This window comes from Ambystoma mexicanum, chromosome 10 (genome assembly GCF_040938575.1).
Source record: "Ambystoma mexicanum isolate Mex_15411 chromosome 10, UKY_AmexF1_1, whole genome shotgun sequence".
NCBI classification, from domain to species: domain Eukaryota; kingdom Metazoa; phylum Chordata; class Amphibia; order Caudata; family Ambystomatidae; genus Ambystoma; species Ambystoma mexicanum.
The window spans coordinates 1,554,494,830-1,554,519,967 of NC_090932.1; the positions used below are offsets into that span (position 1 = coordinate 1,554,494,830).

A 25,138-nucleotide genomic window follows, 5' to 3' on the forward strand; every position below is an offset into this window, starting at 1 on the left:
GTAATGGGTTTAACACCATTGTGGTTATTGTTGATCTTTTTTCCAAGATGGCCCACTTCATTCCTTTAAAGGGATTACCTTCCGCTTCAATGTTGGCCAAGGAATTTCTTGAAAACATTGTTCGAATACATGGATTTCCTTCCGTATTGGTCTCTGACCGAGGTAGTCAATTCATTTCGCAATTTTGGAAGAAATGTTGCCAATTGGCGCAAATTGACGTGAGGTTATCAACCAGTCAACATCCCCAGACCGATGGTCAAACGGAGAGGACCAACCAGACTCTTGAACAATACGTACGTTGCATGCTACACCAGACCGCAAACAATTGGAAGGACATTTTATGGATTGCTGAATACGCATACAATAACTCAATACATTCAGGAACCGGACAAAGCCCCTTTTATACCATGTATGGACATCATCTTCGAACCTCAGAACTCGATTCACCTCAGCACTTAGAAATGCTGGCAGTGACCCATCTGCACTCTACTATTACACAGGCCTTTAAGGAGGCAACTGAACATTTGAAACAAGCAAAAGAGAAATACAAGAAAAATGCTGATCAACCTAGAAGTGACACTCCCCAATACCAAATTGGAGCTCAAGTTTGGCTGGCTACGAAACACATACCTCTAAAAGGAACTTGAACTTTTAATCCTAGATATTTGGGTCCTTACACCGTTAAGGCCATTATCAACCCGGTGGCCGTCAAATTAGAACTACCCTCTAATATGCGGATCCATCCTGTCTTTCATGTTTCACTTCTAAAACCAGTTCAACCCGGAACAAGATTAACCAAACCACCTGACCCCATCCTGATAGATGGAGAACCTGAATTCGAGGTAAAAAATATCCTGGACTCTAAGATGGTTAAATCAAAACTTTTCTATTTCATCGAATGGAAAGGTTACAGACACAAGAAAGGTCATGGGAACCCAGTGACCACGTTCATGCACCTCGGTTGGTGAAAAGATTCCATCGGAACTTCCCAGACAAACCAGGGCCCAGGGGAAGAACAACTTTAGGAGGGGCCTTGGGGGGGAGTGCTGTCATGATGCCTACCCCCAGGCATCTGGACCAAGCCCATCATCCCCGGGAGCAGGCATCTAGACATTTATTAAAACCTCAGCAGCCCCGGCTAGGGGCCATCTGGGTTCAGTCCTGGCGCCTTAGGCACCAGGCTCATAGTAGAAATCAGTCCTGACGCCTAAGGCGCCAGGCTCATAGTCATTACTTACCTCGGGCAGACCATGCTGCAAATGACTCCAATCCAACGTGAAGCCTGGAAGGGACTATTTTACTACAGGGACTATTTTTTACTCGGGTGTGGTTCTAGGGACTTCTTTCCTGGGGCTACTTTTGAGGCTATTTAAACCACGCCCGACCAGCAACACACGCTTCCCCTTATTCTGCATCCATCAGCGTAATGCTTACCGTGCCTGCAAGTCAGCATCCAGACCTCTGCCACGCCCGTCCTGAATCCGGAGCTCCTAGAGAAGAAGGAAAGTAGAGGCAAGGTTAGAAAACAAACTTTATTCCAGTTTCTCACTTGATTCCGGAACCATCACGTCTCAGCACCTGGAAAGGACATTTTTTCTACACGCGTTGCATCGCCAGCTGCAGCGCCGCGCCATACTCACCAGTCCTCATAGCACCTTTCGATCCGGCGCTGCCTCCATCATTTCTTCGCCGGGCTCCAGCATCTGGGGACAAAAGAAATAACCAGGTGAGCCGAAAGAGCCAACAAATACAATCTCTCTTACCACCATAGTCTTACCTGATTTACCAGCGGAGGCATTATTCTTTAACTCTCCACATCTTCAAACGCTGCATCTGAAAACGGAGAGAAAACAACACGTTAAATACATGCATCATTTACCAGACAGCATCGGGTAATACAGACTCTTACCTGAACGCCATCTACCGCCACAAGACCATCTTTTCTCGAACTCCACTGCAAGATAAGAAAGGAATGGAACAAGAGTGAACATCGGACATATTGAACTCTATGAACTCTATACTTTCTGGTCTTCGCCAGGAACCTCAGAGTCAACTCTCATCCGGAACTCCCCAATGCCTTCTAACCAGTGAAGCAACTGGTATCTACGCACCCCTGCAATCCACGCAGGATGGAGAGCTCATCTTTCAAGAATATAAGGTGAGAGTACTGGAAGGGGATTTCGGAGGTGATTAGTGGGGAGCGCAGGGAGGTGCCATCACTAGAATCCACGGGTGGCTAAATTCCTCTCTCCACTTGCAGGAGAATCCTTCTACGGGTCAAGCAGACGAGATTAGGAGGGCTAGTCCAGTCTGTCATCTCTGCACTACGCATCACGTTGATGGAGGCCGCAGCAGTCCGGGTCCAACCAACGCCCCTGTGGGAGCCAGGTGAGCGTAACACATACTTGTTGAATCAAGTGAAAGGGCCTTTATATATGATCGCCATCAAGTCAATAATGATTTTTCCATTAACTCTAAACCCATGGGGATTTGCCGTCAGGATCCGGTGCTAGATTTATAGCTGACAATGAGTTACATATGGGTAGTTCTGCAAAAACAAACTGTACAAATCAATTTCATAGACTAATTATGACGTGTCACCCATCCCCTTTTGCCACTTATGACTTATGTCGCTCAAGCATCCCAAACATTTTCTCTGAAATTCAAAAACTAGAAGATATTTCTTCATTTGATATTGAGCAGGTGGAGTTTCTAAATGATCAGGACCTATCAATAGTGAGGCTTTAGATACGCTCAGGTGTGATGAGGAACACCATCTGGTAGGCCAAAATGGATCTATTTCAAATGGGCTTTATCATAGCACAAGATCCGACGATATTTAATCCCGCCGTTAATAACAAAAGCTAGCCAAATGTGAAATTTATGTCTCAAGATCGTAGACTTGATAATGAATCTCGGTGTGGAAGTCTCAATCACACAAGCACACCCAAATGCACAATTGACCAATGGAGTATTATTCCGAACTGATAGCTATTGACAAGTAATGCAAGCACATTTTTATGTATTGCATGCTGGAACACTCGGGGGTATGCCCATTTGATCAGTGAAAGCGTTGAATTAATTAAATCTTTTGATATAGTGATATTTCAGGAAACTTGGTTAGTTGAACAACCGGCTTGGAATAATCATGAAATTAATCTAATCCCAGCTCTCAAAAAAGAAAAAGGCCGACCTATGTCAGGTCTTATGGTAGTCATCAAAAATGGCATAGGATTAGAATTACAATAGTGGGCATCACCAAACAGGCATATACAATTAGTAAAGATTGTCGGATTCGGTGGAGCAATTGCCTTAATCAATATATATAGAAACTCTATGGCCTTGACTGATAAAAAATCTTCAGCGATCTAGAAGAGCTATTAAACATTGTTTATGCATCTCCAGATATTACAAACATCATCATAGCGGTTTATATCAATTTACAATGGTTGAATGATACTAAAAACAAGACCTGCGCAGCACTGATCAGGTGGACAACTCATACAGAAGCCCATCAATTACATATGCTTAATGGATCAATTAGTGGTGATGTACCTACTGCCCCAACGTGGTGTCGGGGGTCAAGTAGGTCCATTATAGACTATGTATATGTTGACTCAAATACTTTTATACAAATTGAAAAGTTTGAAACATGCAAGCAGATCCACAGTGATCATAATTTGCTTTAATTCCAATGGTTGTTACATGGCACGTATGCATATAACAAGTGCAAGCAATATCATTGAAATTTGCAAGTTAACAATTCAAGAACGTGATTCAAATGGAATATGCAAACACTATGTTGATTGAATGAGAACTTAACTGAAAGTCTATATCAGGGTACTAAACAGTCGATGACATTGGGTGATAACTATGTGAATGCTCTTCAGATATCCAAAATTCATGCCAAGGCGAAGGTGGGATATAATTATACAAATAGATGAACCTTTGATGTGGTGACTCGAGAGCAAAAGAGAGAATTGAGGCGACAGAGAATATTAGTATTGCAAAAACCTAGCCATTTAAGAGTTCGCCTTTTAAGAACATTGAAATGCCAATATAATAATTGGTGTCGATCTAGAAGAATAGGACTCTATCAATCAGATGGCGAAGCAATGCTAAGGGCAACCTGTGGGAAGAATTCAGCACAGATCTGGGGATTTCTTAACTCAGCGACGCATAACACCCAACTCCCTGTTCAAATAAATGGGGTGACTAATGAAAGGTGGATCCACCATTATACTAACTTACATGCACGTACTAATGACACTATTAATACCATTTGTATAACCCGTAGCTTTTGCTTTCGCCTGACGATTAATGGAGAGGATATTTTCTATTTCATAATCAAATCAAGTAACTCTCGGGCACCTGGCCCTGATGGCCTCAATGATCGAATGTTTAAAGACAACCCTCAGGCCTGGACAAGAATATTGTATAATATATTTGTCTCTGTACTTGCCTCTGGAAACATCCCTCAATCGGCGGTGATCAATAATAGTACCCATATTCAAGAAGAGCATTCGGTCATGTCCGACCAACTATCGTCCGATCGCCCTTCTTGATGCGCCTGGAAAGATCCTCGAGAATCATTTTGGGAGAATTTAACCAATGGACCACACAATGCCATCAACGTCATTGTTTCCAGGCGGGGTTTGTTCGAGGACTAGGCACCTCCATTAATTTGTAAACCATTGCTGCTATTCAACACAATCATTTTCATTCTGGGTTACCTCTCTATATGGTTTTTGTGGACTTTCAGTCTGCTTTTGATTCTGTTTCAAGAGAGATATTATTTCGCAAATTGAGTAGAGCAAATTACCCATCTAATCTTTGTGAATTGATTGTAGCCCTACACACTGATACTCAGAGTAGAATACAAATCTCCTTACAAGGAGACCTGACTACAGAATTTCCTAAATTTCGTGGACTGAGGCAAGGATCTATCCTTGCCTGAGCCCTTTTCAATGTCTTCATCTCAGATATGTCTGAAGATTTTTAAAATAGTGTTAATGATGCTCCCAAATAAAATGGTCACCAAATCCCTGCCCTTTTCTACGCAGATGATCTTGTTTTAATCTCTAAAACTGCACAGGATCTACAAGGGCTGCTGAACACACTCTCAACATATGTTGATCGGAACTTATTGACAATCAACCTGAGTAAAACAAAAGTGATGATATGCAACGAGAGTAGACGGAACAAACTTACAAAAAAATGGACACTACAGAATGTAATCCTGGAAAATGTACAACAATATTTATATCTAGGTGAGTGAGTAGTAATAATGAATCCAACAAGGAATATTATGTGAATTTAGACATGAAATTGCAAACAGCAACTTCTCAATCGGTCATCATATTGGCAAAATATGGGAAATTCACTCTTGATTCGATCATTACATTTTTTATGCAAAAAACGACTCCTATTTTGTTGTATGGTGCTGAACTAAGCCCATTTTTAGCAAACACATGCTGACAAAACTTGAAGGGAGGTACTGGAAGCACATTTTAGGCTTACCAAATTGTGTTCCAGTGGTGTGGGTATGATATGAATGCGTACTGATCTCAATGCACACTAGAATTATGTGGCAACTAATATTGCTTTTTAGAAAATATTTTATGGCACCTGACTCGAAGATGCTGTTGAGTATCTTATCTAAGTATATGTTTACGTCAACATATACATTTGTGCGTAAATGGAGAGACATGGTCATTCGCTCCTTGTGTGTGATAGAAGTAACAATTCAAATCCTGCTAGAAAATCCTTGTAGAGTAAAAACGAAACTGTTTGAACTGGATTGGATCTCCACTCGAGAGAAATGTATGAAATATGAAGACTATAGAAACAATCAATTTCATGTGAAAAAATACGGCACTGTAGAAAAATATATACACAAGTCACCTTCTGGTCGTCACAGAAGTGACTTTATGAGATTTAGGTTTCATTTATGGCCTACTAAAGACATCCAAAATCGATGCAGGAATATTCAGGGCTGTGAGAATGTATGTCGCTTCTGCAACTTTACACAATCTAAATAGACGTTGCAACATCTTCTAGTCATTTGTTCAGTGCTTGAAGAACTACGCATTTTGCACTTTAAGAAACTGTATGAAAATCGTTATACATTGACGAGAGAAGAATTGTGGGACATTTGTTCTTGGGCCAAAAATGAACAATTCAAATTGCTATTTTAAACTTTTTATATGCATTGAAGCTGAACTTAACACATTGATTTCAATTTGTGAATGATCTATTTTAATTCATCTTGTTTTATTAGATGTATGAAAAGGATTCCAGAATGTTTTTAAGAATTGTAAGACATTGTGTGATGTAATAACATGATTTTTTTTTATTTTTCTACTATTGATGTACATTTTGTAAAGTTGATTAATCAGCTGAAGAAATAGAACTGAAGAGACTTTCTTTTCTACATATTTGACGAATTATCCATCTTGGAGAACTTACTGAGAACTTACTGAGAACTTTTGATTTAACACAAGGAGAAGAACTCTTTTTGTTTCCTCCTCGCGAAGGTAACATTAAGCTATCATCCAGAAGGAGGGTGTAGTCCTTCTGGACCAAGAAGATACCCAGTTTTCCTTAGTTTAGTTTAGAGTGTAAGGGATGGAAATAGGTTGGGACCAAGGACAGTGGACATTTTATTTTATTGGGCATCCTGACAGAATCCTTAGTATTTTTTTTTTGAGGCAGGGCAACCCCGATTAGAAATAGGGCAGGATAGGGTTTCTGTTCTTTACCTTTATTCCTCAATAAAAGTCTTTGCCAACAACTATGCCACTGCTGTGTGCGACTCGTACTTCTGTACCCTTACAAAATATATGATTCAGGGATGCCTGATTGCAGAACCAGCACAATCGGACAAATGCTTCATGTTCTACACTTGTCTTTCGTGTCTCCCGGTCTTCAGGTGCCGAGTGCCCCTCAGCATTTGGAAGTGCAGCAGACGGGGCCGACCTACTCAAGGCGACAGAAACAGGTAAAGGAGTCAGCCGAGTCAGCCGAGAGAGCTATGAGGTTTCCCTCACTTTAGCCAAACTCAAACTGAGAGGTGGTGGTACCCACCGGGTAACAACACTTTTATTCGGTGCATTCTTTTCAGTAGACACTTTTCACAGTGCATCTTTACCAGGGGAAAATTTAAACCAACAACTAAAAATGAAAGAAGATGAGGCAAAGCAGTAAGTGAATTAGTGAAAGGGATGAAAATGCAGGGTAAAGGCCCCCCCCCTTTTAAACATTTTTTTTAAAATAAAGGTAAAAGACTAATAAATAGCTCAGATTAAATACATGAAACCAACCACAAACGTGTGACTTGGACACTGAACTTCAGATAGAAGGGCATCATTAAAGGTAACAAATCATTCATGCCAATACCATTTAAAAAAAAAAACATGACCTGATGGAAACCTAAGAATATGGATACATTTTGCAAAAGAAGCTGTTCAGCACATTTTCAGGGTAATTCATAGAATTTCGCAGAAAAGTGTCGCAAGCGGCTGGCGCAGAGTGTCCGCGTGCGATTGTGTGCGCCAGGCACGTGCGCTAAAACCGATTTCCGCGCACAGCGTATTCATGGATTCCATGCTCCCAAACCAGCCGTGGCGCAGAGAATCGCAGCGACCCTGCAGCAGCGCCAGTAACGCCCCCAAGAACGCCCTCGCGCAAGGAAAAGCCATCAACATCGCTAAATCATCGCAAAGGGCTGCGCTAACCCTGGACCAGTTTACAGGGCTGCCAAACAAGGAACGCAAAGCGGGCAACCTTCATATCAGGAGTACGCGGGAAGTTTTACACGCGATTAGCCAGGGTACGTGTATTACAGGGGTACGCGGGAAGTTCAACACGCGATAGTCCAGGGAACGTGTATTACAGGGGTACGCGGGAAGTTCAACACGCGATTGTCCAGGGAACGTGTATTACAGGGGTACGCGGGAAGTCTTACATGCGATTAGCCAGGGCACGTGTAATACAGGGGTACGCGGGAATTATCACACGCGATTTGGCAGGGTACGTGAATTACAGGGGTGCGTGGGAATTATCACACGCCATTTTGCTGGGTACGTGTATTACAGGGGTGCGTGGGAATTATCACACGTGATTAGGCTGGGTGGGTCCTCACAGGTGTTCCCTGTACACCCTCCACGGCCCCTGCAGGCAGCCCACAAAACAGGGGACTACCCTGCACACCTGCTCATGTCCCCCTGCACCCCCACCCCCCAGCCACCAGGGGCACCCACCACCAGGCCCCCACCCATGTCTCCTACCACCCCCACCCCCCAGCAGTGCAGGGGCAGCCTCCACCAGGCCCCCACTCATGTCTCCCACCACCCCCACCCCCCAGCAGTGCAGGGGCATCCTCCACCAGGCCCCCACCCATGTCTCCCACCACCCCCACCCCCCAGCAGTGCAGGGGCAGCCTCCACCAGGCCCCCACTCATGTCTCCCACCACCCCCACCCCCCAGCCACCAGGGGCAGCCTCCACCAGGCCCCCACCCATGTCTCCCACCACCCCCACCCCCCAGCACTGTGGGGCACCTGCCAGCAGGCCCCCACCCATGTCACCCACCACCCCCACCCCCCAGCAGTGCAGGGGCAGCCTCCACCAGGGCCCCACTCATGTCTCCCACCACCCCCCAGCCACCAGGGGCAGCCTCCACCAGGCCCCCACTCATGTCTCCCACCACCCCCACCCTCCAGCACTGTGGGGCACCTGCCAGCAGGCCCCCACCCATGTCACCCACCACCCCCACCCCCCAGCAGTGCAGGGGCATCCTCCACCAGGCCCCCACCCATGTCTCCCACCACCCCCACCCTCCAGCAGTGCAGGGGCAGCCTCCACCAGGCCCCCACTCATGTCTCCCACTACCCCCACCCCCCAGCCACCAGGGGCAGCCTCCACCAGGCCCCCACTCATGCCCGACTCATGTCTCCCACCACCCCCACCCCCCAGCACTGTGGGGCACCTGCCAGCAGGCCCCCACCCATGTCACCCCCACCCCCCAGCCACCAGGGGCACCCACCACCAGGCCCCCACCCATGTCTCCTAGCACCCCCACCCCCCAGCAGTGCAGGGGCAGCCTCCACCAGGCCCCCACCCATGTCACCCACCACCCCCACCCCCCAGCAGTGCAGGGGCAGCCTCCACCAGGCCCACACTCATGTCCCCTATCACCCCCACCCCCCCGCCACCAGGGGCACCCTCCACCAGGCCCCCACTCATGTCTCCCAGCGTGCTACGTGTACTTCAGGGGTGCGCGGGAAGTTCCACTCGCGAATAGCCTGGGCGCGTGATTTCAGGTGTGCGCGGGAAGTTCCACACGCGAATAGCCTGGGCGCATGCATTTCAGGGGTGCGCGGGAAGTTTCACACGCGATTTCAGCAGGGTACGTGTATTTCAGGGGTGCGCGGGAATTCTCACACGCGATTTGGCTTGGTACGTGTATTACAGGGGTGCGTGGGAAGTTACACACGCGATTAGGCTGGGTGGGTCCTCACAGGTGTTCCCTGTACACCCTCCACGGCCCCTGCAGGCAGCCCACAAAACAGGGGACTACCCTGCACACCTGCTCATGTCCCCCTGCACCCCCACCCCCCAGCAGTGCAGGGGCAGCCTCCACCAGGCCCCCACCCATGTCTCCCACCACCCCCACCCCCCAGCAGTGCAGGGGCAGCCTCCACCAGGCCCCCACCAATGTCTCCCACCACCCCCACCCCCCAGCAGTGCAGGGGCATCCTCCACCAGGCCCCCACCCATGTCTCCCACCACCCCCAGCCACCAGGGGCACCCTCCACCAGGCCCCCACTCATGCCCGACTCATGTCTCCCACCACCCCCACCCCCCAGCAGTGCAGGGGCATCCTCCACCAGGCCCCCACCCATGTCTCCCACCACCCCCACCCCCCAGCAGTGCAGGGGCAGCCTCCACCAGGCCCCCACCCATGTCTCCCACCACCCCCACGCACTGTGGGGCACCTGCCAGCAGGCCCCAACCCATGTCACCCACCACCCCCCACCCCCCAGCAGTGCAGGGGCATCCTCCACCAGGCCCCCACCCATGTCTCCCACCATCCCCACCGCCCAGCAGTGCAGGGGCAGCCTCCACCAGGCCCACACTCATGTCCCCTATCACCCCCACCCCCCCGCCACCAGGGGCACCCTCCACCAGGCCCCCACTCATGCCCGACTCATGTCTCCCACCACCCCCACCCCCCAGCAGTGCAGGGGCATCCTCCACCAGGCCCCCACCCATGTCTCCCACCACCCCACCCCCCAGCAGTGCAGGGGCATCCTCCACCAGGCCCCCACCCATGTCTCCCACCACCCCCACCCCCCAGCACTGTGGGGCACCTGCCAGCAGGCCCCCACTCATGCCCGACTCATGTCTCCCACCACCCCCACCCCCCAGCAGTGCAGGGGCATCCTCCACCAGGCCCCCACCCATGTCTCCCACCACCCCACCCCCCAGAAGTGCAGGGGCAGCCTCCACCAGGCCCCCACCCATGTCTCCCACCACCCCCACGCACTGTGGGGCACCTGCCAGCAGGCCCCAACCCATGTCACCCACCACCCCCACCCCCCAGCAGTGCAGGGGCATCCTCCACCAGGCCCCCACCCATGTCTCCCACCACCCCCACCTCCCAGCAGTGCAGGGGCAGCCTCCACCAGGCCCACACTCATGTCCCCTATCACCCCCACCCCCCCGCCACCAGGGGCACCCTCCACCAGGCCCCCACTCATGCCCGACTCATGTCTCCCACCACCCCCACCCCCCAGCAGTGCAGGGGCATCCTCCACCAGGCCCCCACCCATGTCTCCCACCACCCCCACCCCCCAGCAGTGCAGGGGCATCCTCCACCAGGCCCCCACCCATGTCTCCCACCACCCCCACCCCCCAGCACTGTGGGGCACCTGCCAGCAGGCCCCCACCCATCTCACCCACCACCCCCACCCCCCAGCAGTGCAGGGGCATCCTCCACCAGGCCCCCACCCATGTCTCCCACCACCCCCACCCCCCAGCAGTGCAGGGGCAGCCTCCACCAGGCCCCCACCCATGTCTCCCACCACCCCCACGCACTGTGGGGCACCTGCCAGCAGGCCCCAACCCATGTCACCCACCACCCCCACCCCCCAGCAGTGCAGGGGCATCCTCCACCAGGCCACACCCATGTCTCCCACCACCCCCACCCCCCAGCAGTGCAGGGGCAGCCTCCACCAGGTCCACACTCATGTCCCCTATCACCCCCACCCCCCGCCACCAGGGGCACCCTCCACCAGGCCCCCACTCATGCCCGACTCATGTCTCCCACCACCCCCACCCCCCAGCAGTGCAGGGGCATCCTCCACCAGGCCCCCACCCATGTCTCCCACCACCCCCACCCCCCAGCAGTGCAGGGGCATCCTCCACCAGGCCCCCACCCATGTCTCCCACCACCCCCACCCCCCAGCACTGTGGGGCACCTGCCAGCAGGCCCCCACCCATGTCACCCACCACCCCCACCCCCCAGCAGTGCAGGGGCATCCTCCACCAGGCCCCCACCCATGTCTCCCACCACCCCCACCCCCCAGCAGTGCAGGGGCAGCCTCCACCAGGCCCCCACCCATGTCACCCACCACCCCCACCCCCCAGCAGTGCAGGGGCAGCAGGCAGTCAGGCAGCAGCAGGTGGGAGCGTGCTCGGGGCTCTGGGGGGCAGTAGTTCGGCCTTCCGGGCAGGAGCGTGGTATTCCGTGTGCGTACGCGTGGCCAGCTTGGTACGGAGTGATTTGGCACGTGAAAATCCTGCACGTCAGCGTGAAAACCGAGGAAAGGCCCTCAGCGCGTAAGCGCGTCTGTGACGTGACCCGCACAGGTGTTTCCCACACAGCACGTGATGACAGAGCACACGTGGAAAGACTGCACGTCAGAGTGTAATCTCGTGTGATTGGTGGAAATGGCCCTACACGCAGAAGTGACAAAGCGTGTGATTGGTGGAAATGGCCCTACACGCAGAAGTGACAAAGCGTGTAATTGGTGGAAATGGCCCTACACGCAGAAGTGACAAAGCATGTAATTGGTGGAAATGGCCCTAGCGCGTACACGCCGCGTAAGTGACGCTGGACGTGTGGGCCTGTATAAAAGGTATGTGTAGAACACGTTTTCCTTGTACGTGCTTTTCGTGGAGAGCGAGTGGGTGAATTCTGTACTTCTTGTCGTTTCACACGCGATTTACTTCACAGCGTTTCAAGTTCGTATTCCCTGTTACCTCTGACAGCTTTTTCTCTTTTTTCTCTTTTACTGGTTTACCTGGGCCTGTTCCCTCAAACAGTGTTCCCTTCTACTGTTGTCCTGTCTCCTCAGACAGCGTACAAATCTTCTTTTGGCGGGGGTGCTGCCAACCAAACGTGCTCCTTTTACACGCTCGTTTACCAGGCAGACGGTGAGTCACGCACGTATCTAACATCTGTGCTTGCCCCGTGTGTAGCCTACCCCTTCAGAGGTCATTCTAGGCTGCGTGTGACACGCATACGTTCATTCTTGTGTTACTGGGTGCCACAGCGTAGTGCAGGTTTTTCTTTCTGCACACGTGGTCTAGGAGGGGTTGCGTGCACGTCATCTCCCTTTTTTGGGCCTCCTGTGCGTTGCGTGACCCGTCATCTTTCCCCAGGGGTTACATTCAGCCTTGGTAGAGCACTAGGGTACAATAACCATCTGGTACCCAACCCCTTTGACCCCCAATTGCCCAGGACAATAGTCTACATCCACTCCCATACGCACATTAACATCAGTGCCATGGCTGGGAGGCAAAGGTGGAAGAGCCACAAGTGGTCGCCGTGGTGGATCCGGTAGGGGACGTGGTCGTAACTTGCAGGGTGAGCCTGTCCCCCCATGTGTGGAGGACCAGTCACGGGCACCCATAATCCCCTCCCCTCCCCTCCCCCCTCCCGTTGAGGCTGATGTGGCTGACACCATCCATGCTCAGCCCTTGTTGGACCAGCCCATTGTGGCACCAGACCTGGCTGACTCCATGGCTGACTTCCAGGTCAGCAGGGCTACGACACGTGCGCTGGTGCACGTTGATGCCATCATGCCACGTGGATCTGGGGCAGCAAGGTCATCTGCTGCACCAAGGAGGCAGGGCGGAGAGGCTGCAGGGGCAGCTGCGGCTCCATCCACCCCAGCCCTCACACACCCAGCCAGGACAGTGTCGGTCCTAGTCCATGCTGCTGACATTCCCCCTGACACCATCACACTAGAGCCAATGCCTGCACCAACTCCCATGCTGAGTGTGCAATCCCACACTCCTGATACAGAGTCCACCAGGGCTCCTGCCCCTAGTGTCCAGAGCGGCGCAGGACACTCAGGATCACCACCACCTTCCAAGCGGAAGAGGAAGAGTGCTCGTCCGGCACAGGCTGATGCCCCAGACACGGCTACACAGTCCGGCCCGTCCAGGAAGCCCAGCTTCACGGATGACGAACTGAATGCACTTGTCGAGTATGTGTCCGGACATGACAACGAGATGGTCATTGTTGCAGGATCCAAGACCACACCTGCACAACGCCAGGCACACTGGCAGACCGTTGCGGACATCGTAAGTGCCTTGGAATCGTGAGGCGCACAGCCAATGATTGCTATAAGCGCTGGAATGACCTAAAGCGCAGGGCAAAGAGTAAGCTGGCCTCAAGTCATGCCGCAACTCTAGTGACTGGAGGTGGGTCTCCAGTAGTAGACATGGAACTCACTCCACATGAGTCAGTCGCTGGGACCTACGTCACGGAGGAACAGATCCAAGGCGTGGGAGATCTGGCTGATTACGAGGCATTGTCCGGTGAGTGCACATGCATGTGTGTGTCATCCATGTGCATGGTGTGTGTGTGAGGGCTTCTGTTTGTGTGCCAGGTGAGAGTGTGTGCGCCTGAGTCGTATGGGTCAGCCATGTGCTTCATGCAATACTTCCTGCGCAGCTGCATTTGGCCATAGCAGTATCCCTTCTGCCAACAGTAGACATCTAGCCCAACTGCACGCCAGTTGCCCTTGAAGTGCCACCTTGCCACAACATTGTTGCTTATTTTTCACTGTTCATTCAGTCAGATTGTTTGCATTCCCCCACTTTTACTAGCCATGTCGCTGTCCACTAGTCTCATGGCTGACATGGCTATGGTGAAGTGGAGTGACTTTGTTACCTGGATATCATTTGTACACACATGTCCCTGTGCAATTGGACCATTTCAGACTGGCAGCTCCAGGTGAAAAATCTGACCTGTTAGAATTAGAAAAGCAATTACATGCGGGAACTGGAATGAATGAATAGGTGCTGCCCTCCTCTCCATCTTCACTCAATAGCAATGGTACATGCCATCTGTGTGATGGCATGTGTGTTTCACCTGGCAATCACAGGCCAATGTGTGATGCCACTGCCAGGCAGTATGCAGAAAATGTGTTCATTTTCCATCTTGGTGTCATCAGTGTGTGCCATTTGCCTGCAGTTCATACGCAGTGAGGGTGCATGCATGGGAGGGTTTTAGTCATGTGGGACATGTGTCAATCAAGTACTGGTTCTCTTGCTTCTCAGCCCTCATTGTGTGCCATGGTGCTAATGCCTGTTTCCATTTCTTTGTTTTCATGTCTTTGCAGGGGAAGACGCACCTGATACTGCTGGGGTTGTGGAGATGGTGCAGACCCAGGAGGGGTCCGAGGGCCGACCAACCACCAGTGAGGGACGTGGTGTGGTGGTGGGGGAGAACCCACAAGTGCTGCAGGTCGTGCTCTCAAGGGGTGTCTCTGGCTGCACCTCCCCCGAGCTGTACTCAGGTGTTGATTCGGATGAGACCTACGTGCCGTCGCAGGTGAGTGTTCCAGGGAGGGATTCTGTTCTGTCTCACCCACCTGCACCAGGGTCAGAACCCTCCATGGGGATGTCAGTGTTGGCAGCTACGCCTTTGGTGGTTACGGATGCAGGGTCACACTCCGCGACATCTGATCCTGTTCCTGGGCCAGCAGATCAGAGGGGGAATGCAGTCCTGCAGCCTCAGGCAGTGCCGGCACAGCAAGGCGCAGTTCGCCTTGCCCCAGACAGGTGTGGTGCCCGACGACGTGGTGGCCGTACGCCACCTGGCAATACCGCATGGGAGCAATCCATTTACGGTATGGCAACCCAACAGGCTGCATCATCCGAGATGATGGCTCAGGCCATGGATAGGGTGGCCACTTCCATTGTCCCCCCAGAAAGGCTGATGGAGCGACTAGAGCAGGCAACCGACTCCATCTGCCAGTCACACAGGGAGGACATGTTGGGGTCCAACAGGGACAGGCGGGCGGCACTGGCGACTCTGCAGGAGGCCATCTCCATTGAGTCCCAGGGCCACAGGGAAGCCCTGAGGCAGGAGCTCCTTCACCTCAGGATGACTCTTGTTGAGCTTGAGGCTTCAACACACCAAAGGACAGAACAGCAGCTGGAGCGTCTCACCCGTACGCTCTCAGCTGAGATGCAGGCAACGAGGGTGGAGGTCCGGGCATCCCGTGCGTGAGTTGTTGCATGGGGACCTCCGCACACTCATCCTCCAGAACCAGACCTACCACACCCGCATGCTTGCAGCCATGGAGGAGCAGACTAGGGCTTTGCGTGGGCTGCCTCCCATAGTGCAACCACCTCCGGATGCAGCTGCACAGGGTGATAATAGCGACAGCAGTGATACTCCCACAACAGGGTAGCCGTGTGGGCCATGAGCCCATGGAGGTGTTTTATTTTCCCAGGATCCACGCAGGTGGGTTCTGGTGTGCATCCTGTCCTCGGACCTCCTGGGTGGCCTCCCCAACCCCCCCCGGGCCCATCAATGGCCATTTTTGATTGTTTCTTATTTTTATTTTTATTGTTATTTATTTTATTCCCTATTTTTTTGGGACGATTTGTTGGCTTTCGTGGTTCCTGTGGGCATACGCTGCATTGTGGCTGGGCACATGCAGGCTTGTAATGTATTTGGTTCAGATGCTTGGGTTTGAGTCACACACACCCCTCCTGCTTCCCGTTTCCATGGGCTTGCAAAGGGTGTGCCCAAGTGACAGTGAATTACACAGTGACGTTGGACTCCCATGAGCTGTGTGGGCAGTCTGTAGTCAATACTGTGTATACATTCCTAGTGCATATTGCTGTTGTGTTGTACACTGCATGTTGCATTGATGTGTAACTCATCTTCTGTGTCTACCTCCCAATTTGCAGGTCCCTTCCTCATGTCTACACAAGGACCTCTAGTCTGGAGATGGGGTCCATGTTGGCAGCAGTGCACCTACAACTCTACATGGCGCCAACACTGCACAGTTGGTGGTGGTGGGAGTGCAGGCATTTCCAGGTGGTGAGTCTACTAATATGTAAAATTTGTGATGTCATGTTAATGGTAGTACGTGCTCAAGTATGTTGTTGGTCCGGCATTGCTGTGAGCATTTCAGGTGTTGCAGGTTTCTAATAGGGACACTGTACATAGTGACACTAGTGTCATGTTGTGGGGATTACTTTGTTTACCTGCAAATAGCATGACATGGCACGGTGTGTCGTGTGGCGGTGCTGGGGTTGGGTTGGCTGACATGGCACTGTCCTCTTGTTGCATTTTGCAAGTGGGTATTCTTTTTAGCTGCTTGAATGTGTAACTCCACAAAACTGCATTGGTGGTGTCTGTGTGGGTAGGGATGCACACATTGTGACACTTCCAGGTGAACAATCTCAGGCTGATATGGTATTCACGGTTCATTCTCCAGACATTCAGGATCAGTGTCAGGTTGAGTCATCATTGATTGTCAGATGGAATGTGCCAGGGCAGTGTGCACTCCACAGGGGTGTGATTTCTATGTGAAGTAATTAGCCACTAGCTGTGTACGGGCTGCCTCCCCACGTGCCCTTTCCCCTCCCATGCGCAGCGGCTGTGCATGTGGTTGGGGATGTGGGGCCACCACCATGTCCACGGCCAGGCCCCGGCGTGTTGCAACGTTGTGCAGGACACATGCTGCCACTATGATCCTGCACACTACTGGGGGAGCGTATAACAGCTGCCCGCCAGAACGGTCAAGGGAGCGAAAGCGTGACTTTAGCACTCCGAATGTGCGCTCCACTATGCCCCGGGTTGTAATGTGGGCTGTGTTATATCTTACCTCGGGTGGCGTGGTGGGGTTCCGAATTGGCGTCATCATGTGGGGGCTGAGAGGGTAGGCACTGTCCCCTGTGGAGGTGGTGATTGGTATCATTGGTGGGGTTGTGACCTTGCTCAGTATCCAACATGCATGCATGTGCAGTGGCATACATACTCACCAAGCAGCCATGTATCGCCATGCCGCCCAGCATCTAGGTCCCGGCATAGGGTGGACATTCGGTAAATGAAGCTGTCGTGGGTGGAGCCGGGATAGTTGGCATATACTGAGGTGATGATTCCCTTGGCATTACATACTACCTGCACGTTGATGGAATGCCAGTGCTTGCGGTTCCTATAGATGTGCTCAGATGCCCTGGGGGGACGTAGAGCCACATGGGTGCAGTCGATGGCACCTAGCACTTTGGGGAATCGTGCCACACCGTAAAAATCCAGGGCGGCAGCATGCCTTTCTGCAGGTGTTCTGGGCAGGTATATGTGCCTGCGGACTGATGGGCGTGCAGTGATGATGTTCAAGACCTGGTGTAGGCAGCGTGACTGGGTGGCCTGTGACACCCCACCCACTATGGCACTTGTCCGCTGAAATGATCCAGTGGCTAAGAAGTGCAGTACATTGAGGTCCTTCTCCAGGGGGCTGAGTGCTTGGGAGCACAGGGTGGGTGATGTGAGGTCATCCTCCCACTCACTCACCAGGTCCAGTATTATGTGTGGTGGAAACCTGTACCTTCCATACACCTGGTCATCAGGCATCCCGAAAAGGCTGGTTCTGGGTGTGAATATTCTGGCCCTGACTATCCTCCTCCTCCTCCTTTGGTAGCCCACTGCCACTGCTGCTAGGAACGGTATGTTCATCCTGGTGTCTGGCTTGTTATTGTTAAAGTGCGCAAATTCATGCTTTGCGCGTGTTCTAGGCGAGCGTGTGACCCGCGCACCCCTGGAATCCAGTTCCCAGTCCAATAGCGTGTGGAAATTCACACGCACAACGGGATACAGGTGCGCTGACGTACTTGCGTGTGTAAGTGCCCGCGCACCCCTGAAATACACGTACATAGGCCAATTGCGTGTACGTGCACTTTTGTCCAATTACACGCGATGACACTCTGACGTGCAGTATTTACACGTGTGCTCCGTCATCACGTGCTGGGTGGGGAACACCCGTGCGGGTCACGTCACATACGCGCTTACGCGCTGAGGGACTCTGGACCAATAGAATCGCGTATGCGTGCTTACGCGCTTACGCGCTAAGGGCCTTTCCTCGGATTTCACGCTGACGTGCCGAATTTTCACGTGCCAAATCACTCCGTATCAAGCTGGCCACGCGAAAACACACGGAAGACCACGCTCCTGCCCAGAAGGCCGAGTTACTGCCCCCCGTGTCCCGAGCAGCCTCCCACGTGCCATCTGCTGCTGCCTGCCTGCCTGCTGCCACCGTGCCCTGCCATTTGGTGCCTGCACATCAGCCATCTGCAGGGGTCCAGTTGCTGTGTCCACCCCTGCTGGAACTGAAGACTCCCGACTGGGATTACATCGCTCCACAGCCCAGCCCCAGGACCCAGCTGCCCACCCACACCTGCCTCTGGGGTTGCCATGTCGGGCACTTCCACATCTGGCACCAGTGGCAACCCCAGGCCAGAGGGGCACCAGCTTCACTGCCACCGAAGTTGGTGTCCTGGTGGAGCATGTCCTGGGGCAGTATGATGCCCTCTTTGGATCGTCCCGCGCCAGCAAGGATGGAGGGGAGAGGATCTGGGCCGACTGTGTGGTTGCCATCAACGCGGAGGGGGTGGCAACCCGCAACGTCCAGAAGATCAAGAAGCGCTGGGAGGACTTGAGGTCCAGGACCCTTGTGAAGGCCCGGCGCCTCGTGGAGGGGGGCCGGGGCCGCATGAGTTCCATCCAGATGAGGGTCCTGGAACGCGTACGCCCAGCGCTCCACGCCCAGATCCTTGAGAGGGAGGCCCGTCTGGAGTTGAGCGGTAAGTGTCCAAGCATTACTGTGTGGCACAGGGCATGTTGCTGTGTGCTGGGTCTATGATACTTGCCTGTATGTGTGCCATAGGCCATGTATGCATGTATGTGTGCATGGACATCATGGTAATGCATGTGCAACCAGTGATGTGTGACCCACATGGTTGTTGCATGTGTTCAAATGCCGCATGGGGACCCCTATGCAGATTTTGAACATGAGAGCATGCCAGTCTCTGTACCGGGACATGGGTGGGGGTGAGGGATGGGTGCTGATGCCAGGTACATATGTGGTAGCCATGTCTGTGTGGCTGACCTGCGTGTCTGTAACTTGTGCATGCCATGGATGCATGACACATGTGTGTGACAATGCACAGATTCAGTGAAGCAGCCAAATTGCCCTTGTATCCGCTGTGTTTGTTGTGTTTGGTGCCAGATGGATGTGACTGAGGTGAAGTGTGTGCATGTGAAAGGCATGAGCCATGATGCATGTGAGTTCCATATCATTGAATGTTTCAAGAGTCCATTGGACATGCATGGAAATGTCCATGGCATGCAGCATGCCTGTTACTGTGTGTGTTTTGCCTGGACTGACCCATGTGTTGTGGAGGGACATGATGGAAGTGTACTTTGACAGTGGTGGTCATCTGCTATTGCTTCCTGTCTAGGGGACCATTGTACAGTACCCTGATGCTTGTGTTCTTTGTCTCCCTCTACGCAGCGGCTAGTGAAGAAGAGGGCGGAGACGGCGCTGTGGAGCAAGGCGGCAGGATGCCCCCACGGCTGCAGCGGAAGGGGTGGGTGAGCCCCCACAGGGGCCTGCTACGGTGGGAGACGGTGAGGAGCCATCCAGGTTGGTGGTTTGCACAGAGGAGGAGGAGGCCGCCACTGGGGCACACATGGGGCCTGGTGGGGGCATCCCTGCTGGTGCAAGTGGTGCAGTCCAGGGCCAGGGGCAGGAGGCAGCACAGGTCACCGTGGAGGGGCCTGTGCATGTCGCTGTCCCTGACCCTGTGAGTGCACCACCATGCACCAGCAGGGATGCCCCGTCCCAGGCCCGTCCGCAGGTAGAGGGGATGTCCATGTCACCTGACTCCCCTCCACCTGCGGACGTGGGAACCCCTGGCCGTGCGGAGAAGGTCCTGATTGGGGTCGCGATGCGCACGGCTGTGATTCGTGATGCCGTGCGTGCTTCCCGGGAGGAGCACGCACATCATCACGAAGTGCACCGTGCCGACGTGGCCCAATTGGGATCGGCCATGTTCGGGGGTTTCCTGCATGTGTTGGCCAATGTGGCGGCCCTCTCCTCCTCTGTGCAGGCTATACACCAGTCGTTCTCCTTGCCGTCTTCCAGCCCAGATGCCACCAGGGCCCCCTGTGGACCTGCCCCGACCAATGCAGCCAGCTCGGTGGGGATCCCATCCCTGCCACAGTTGGGAGTCGGAGTTCCAGCAGGGGTGGACAACACAGCAACTGGACCCCAGCAGATGGAAGATGTGACAGCATCATCAGGCAGGGCACGTGCACGACGGCGTCGGTGGTTTCCATCAGCCTGGATGCCGTCGTGCTGGCAGAGGCAGTGGCGTCGGAGGCAGCAGCGGGCTCGACGTGGGAGGCATCATGGCTCGGGGCCATCAAGATCAGAGGGGCAGGCATCGGCCGGAGGGCAGGGCAACCCTGGGATGGTGGTGTCTTCCGTGTGGGAGCAGTTGGTCCAGCGGATAGGTGCGGAGCGGCAGCGGGCGGAAGAGGAGCGGCTCGCCATGGTCAGGGCGGAGTTCTCCATGCGTCGGGCTGAGTGCCTCGAGGAAGCTCGCAGGGAGTTTGAGCTGAACATGGGGTTATCCCTGCGAGACCTCGGGGCCAGGACAGAGTCCCGCCTCCAGGACATCGACATGGAGTTCGATGATGCCCTGGCCAGCAACATCAACAAGTGAGCCGCAGGACTTGCCCGCTGCCTTTGTATATAGTTATATAGTTAGTTAGTGTTAGGTTTCCTTTATTTGTTTTTATTATTTTGGACCGCTCGGACAATGGCCACTTTTTTGTATATATTTTTTTCATTAGGTAGTAGTAGGTTTCCTTTATGATGTTGGGCTCATGGACCCTGGTACATTCCTGTATTTAGTTTGTTTTTTGAAGGAACATTTTCTTTTTTTCATTATTGTGTTCACCATGTGGAAATGGTTTTTCATTCTTTTCCTTCTACTTGATATTGCTTTGGTCAACATTTGTTTTTGTATTCCTTTTTCTTTTTTTGATTTTTACTTTTGTTCTCCGACATGGACCATTTATTTTGTTATCCACATTGTTGTATGTTTGATTTGTTTACTTATTTTTAATCTTTAATACATTTTTTATTTTTACTTCCACTTGTGTTATTTTGTCTTTGGTTTCATACATGTCATGATATGGGTTTTGACATTCACTTGCAGCCATTGTGTATGTGTGTGTGACGGACATGTGTTCATTTACATACTTGCCATTGGGGTTGTGTCATGTAATTGCATTCACTATGTGGGTGGATGCAATCCTTGCCTGGGTGTTTGTGCTGGGTATGCTGCCCATTACTGCCATGATTGTGTATCGTCAGGACCTGGGGGCAGGGGGACATGGGTGGGGGCCTGGTGGAGGCTGCCCCTGCACTGCTGGGGGGTGAGGGTGGTGGGTGACATGGGTGGGGGCCTGGTGGAGGCTGGCCCTGGTTGCTGGGGGGTGGGGGTGCAAGGGGACATGAGTGGGGGCCTGGTGGAGGCTGCCCCTGGATGCTGGGGGTGGGGGTGGTGGGAGACATGAGTGGGGGCCTGGTGGAGGGTGCCCCTGGTGACTGGGGGGGTGGGGGTGGTGGGTGACATGGGTGGGGGCCTGCTGGCAGGTGCCCCACAGTGCTGGGGGGTGGGGGTGGTGGGTGACATGAGTGGGGGCCTGGTGGAGGCTGCCCCTGCACTGCTGGGGGGTGGGGGTGGTGGGAGACATGGGTGGGGGCCTGGTGGAGGCTGCCCCTGGTGACTGGGGGGGTGGGGGTGGTGGGAGACATGAGTGGGGGCCTGGTGGAGGGTGCCCCTGGATGGTGGGGGGTGGGGGTGGTGGGAGACATGAGTGGGGGCCTGGTGGAGGGTGCCCCTGGTGACTGGGGGGGTGGGGGTGGTGGGTGACATGGGTGGGGGCCTGCTGGCAGGTGCCCCACAGTGCTGGGGGGTGGGGGTGGTGGGTGACATGAGTGGGGGCCTGGTGGAGGGTGCCCCTGGATGGTGGGGGGTGGGGGTGGTGGGAGACATGAGTGGGGGCCTGGTGGAGGGTGCCCCTGGTGACTGGGGGGGTGGGGGTGGTGGGTGACATGGGTGGGGGCCTGCTGGCAGGTGCCCCACAGTGCTGGGGGGTGGGGGTGGTGGGTGACATGAGTGGGGGCCTGGTGGGGGCTGCCCCTGCACTTCTGGGGGGTGGGGGTGGTGGGAGACATGGGTGGGGGCCTGGTGGAGGCTGCCCCTGCACTGCTGGGGGGTGGGGGTGGTGGGAGACATGAGTGGGGGCCTGGTGGAGGCTGCCCCTGGTGACAGGGGGGTGGGGGTGGTGGGAGACATGAGTGGGGGCCTGGTGGAGGGTGCCCCTGGTGGCGGGGGGGTGGGGGTGATAGGGGACATGAGTGGGGGCCTGGTGGGGGCTGCCCCTGGATGCTGGGGGTTGGGGGCGGTGGGTGACATGGGTGGGGGCCTGGTGGAGGGTGCCCCTGGTGGCTAGGGGGTGGGTGTGGTGGGTGACATGGGTGGGGGCCTGCTGGCAGGTGCCCCACAGTGCTGGGAGGTGGGGGTGGTGGGTGACATGAGTGGGGGCCTGGTGGAGGCTGCCCCTGGTGACTGGGGGGGTGGGGGTGGTGGGAGACATGAGTGGGGGCCTGGTGGAGGGTGCCCCTGGATGGTGGGGGGTGGGGGTGGTGGGAGACATGAGTGGGGGCCTGGTGTAGGGTGCCCCTGGTGACTGGGGGGGTGGGGGTGGTGGGAGACATGAGTGGGGGCCTGGTGGAGGGTGCCCCTGGTGACTGGGGGGGTGGGGTGGGGGTGGGGGTGGTGGGAGACATGAGTGGGGGCCTGGTGGAGGGTGCCCCTGGTGGCGGGGGGGTGGCGGTGATAGGGGACATGAGTGGGTGCCTGGTGGAGGCTGCCCCTGCACTGCTGAGGGGTGGGGGTGGTGGGAGACATGAGTGGGGGCCTGGTGGAGGCTGCCCCTGGTGACTGGGGGGGTGGGGGTGGTGGGAGACATGAGTGGGGGCCTGGTGGAGGGTGCCCCTGGTGGCGGGGGGGTGGGGGTGATAGGGGACATCAGTGGGGGCCTGGTGGGGGCTGCCCCTGGATGCTGGGGGGTGGGGGTGGTGGGTGACAAGGGTGGGGGCCTGGTGGAGGGTGCCCCTGGTGGCTGGGGGGTGGGGGTGGTGGGTGACATGGGTGAGGGCCTGCTGGCAGGTGCCCCACAGTGCTGGGGGGTGGGGGTGGTGGGTGACATGAGTGGGGGCCTGGTGGAGGCTGCCCCTGGTGACTGGGGGGGTGGGGGTGGTGGGAGACATGAGTTGGGGCCTGGTGGAGGGTGCCCCTGGATGGTGGGGGGTGGGGGTGGTGGGAGACATGAGTGGGGGCCTGGTGGAGGGTGCCCCTGGTGACTGGGGGGGTGGGGGTGGTGGGTGACATGGGTGGGGGCCTGCTGGCAGGGGCCCCACAGTGCTGGGGGGTGGGGGTGGTGGGTGACATGGGTGGGGGCCTAGTGGAGGGTGCCCCTGGTGGCTGGGGGGTGGGTGACATGGGTGGGGGCCTGCTGGCAGGTGCCCCACAGTGCTGGGGGGTGGGGGTGGTGGGTGACATGAGTGGGGGCCTGGTGGAGGGTGCCCCTGGTGGCGGGGGGGTGGGGGTGATAGGGGACATGAGTGGGTGCCTGGTGGAGGCTGCTCCTGCACTGCTGGGGGGTGGGGGTAGTGGGAGACATGAGTGGGGGCCTGGTGGAGGGTGCCCCTGGTGACTGGGGGGGTGGGGGTGGTGGGAGACATGAGTGGGGGCCTGGTGGAGGGTGCCCCTGGTGACTGGGGGGGTGGGGGTGATAGGGGACATGAGTGGGGGCCTGGTGGGGGCTGCCCCTGCACTGCTGGGGGGCGGGGGTGGTGGGAGACATGGGTGGGGGCCTGGTGGAGGCTGCCCCTGCACTGCTGGGGGGTGGGGGTGGTGGGAGACATGAGTGGGGGCCTGGTGGAGGCTGCCCCTGGTGACTGGGGGGGTGGGGGTGGTGGGAGACATGAGTGGGGGCCTGGTGGAGGGTGCCCCTGGATGGTGGGGGTGGTGGGAGACATGAGCAGGTGTGCAGGGTAGTCCCCTGTTTTGTGGGCTGCCTGCAGGGGCCGTGGAGGGTGTACAGGGAACACCTGTGAGGACCCACCCAGCCTAATCGCGTGTGTAACTTCCCACGCACCCCTGTAATACACGTACCAAGCCAAATCGCGTGTGATAATTCCCGCGCACCCCTGAAATACACGCGCCCAGGCTATTCGCGTGTGGAACTTCCCGCGCACCCCTGAAATACACGCGCCCAGGCTATTCGCGTGTGGAACTTCCCGCGCACCCCTGAAATACACGCGTCCAGGCTATTCGCATGTGGAACTTCCCGCGCACCCCTGAAATACACGTACCCTGCTGTAATCGCGTGTGGGACTTCCCGCGCACCCCTGAAATACACGTACCCTGATGGAATCGCGTGTGGAACTTCCCGCGCACCCCTGAAATACACCTACCCTGATGGAATCGCGTGTGGAACTTCCCGCGCACCCCTGAAATCCACGTACCCGGCCAAATCGCGTGTGAGACTTCCCGCGCACCCCGGTATACACGCACATGTATTTTTTGTCAGCGTGTCCGTGTTTGTGGGTGCCCCTTTGCACGTCATTTGTCCAGGAGGGCCACAGTATAGGACATTCATCATGGCAGTATATGGGTGCTATTTGTTGGCGCACCTTTTGGCGCACATTTCTTACAGCCGCAGAGACGCTACCGCCTGCTTT

General features: G+C 54.8%; 1 protein-coding gene across 1 annotated transcript in view; it reads left to right on the forward strand.

Annotated features, from left to right (window-relative positions):
• LOC138492569 (serotransferrin-2-like) overlaps nt 1-25,138 on the forward strand; it is a 545,198-nt gene that overhangs the window by 356,658 nt on the left and 163,402 nt on the right. The window contains exon 11 of the mRNA XM_069619822.1: nt 6,932-7,000. Within this exon, the coding sequence (XP_069475923.1) occupies nt 6,932-7,000 (69 nt within the window). The remainder of the gene's footprint in view (nt 1-6,931; nt 7,001-25,138) is intronic.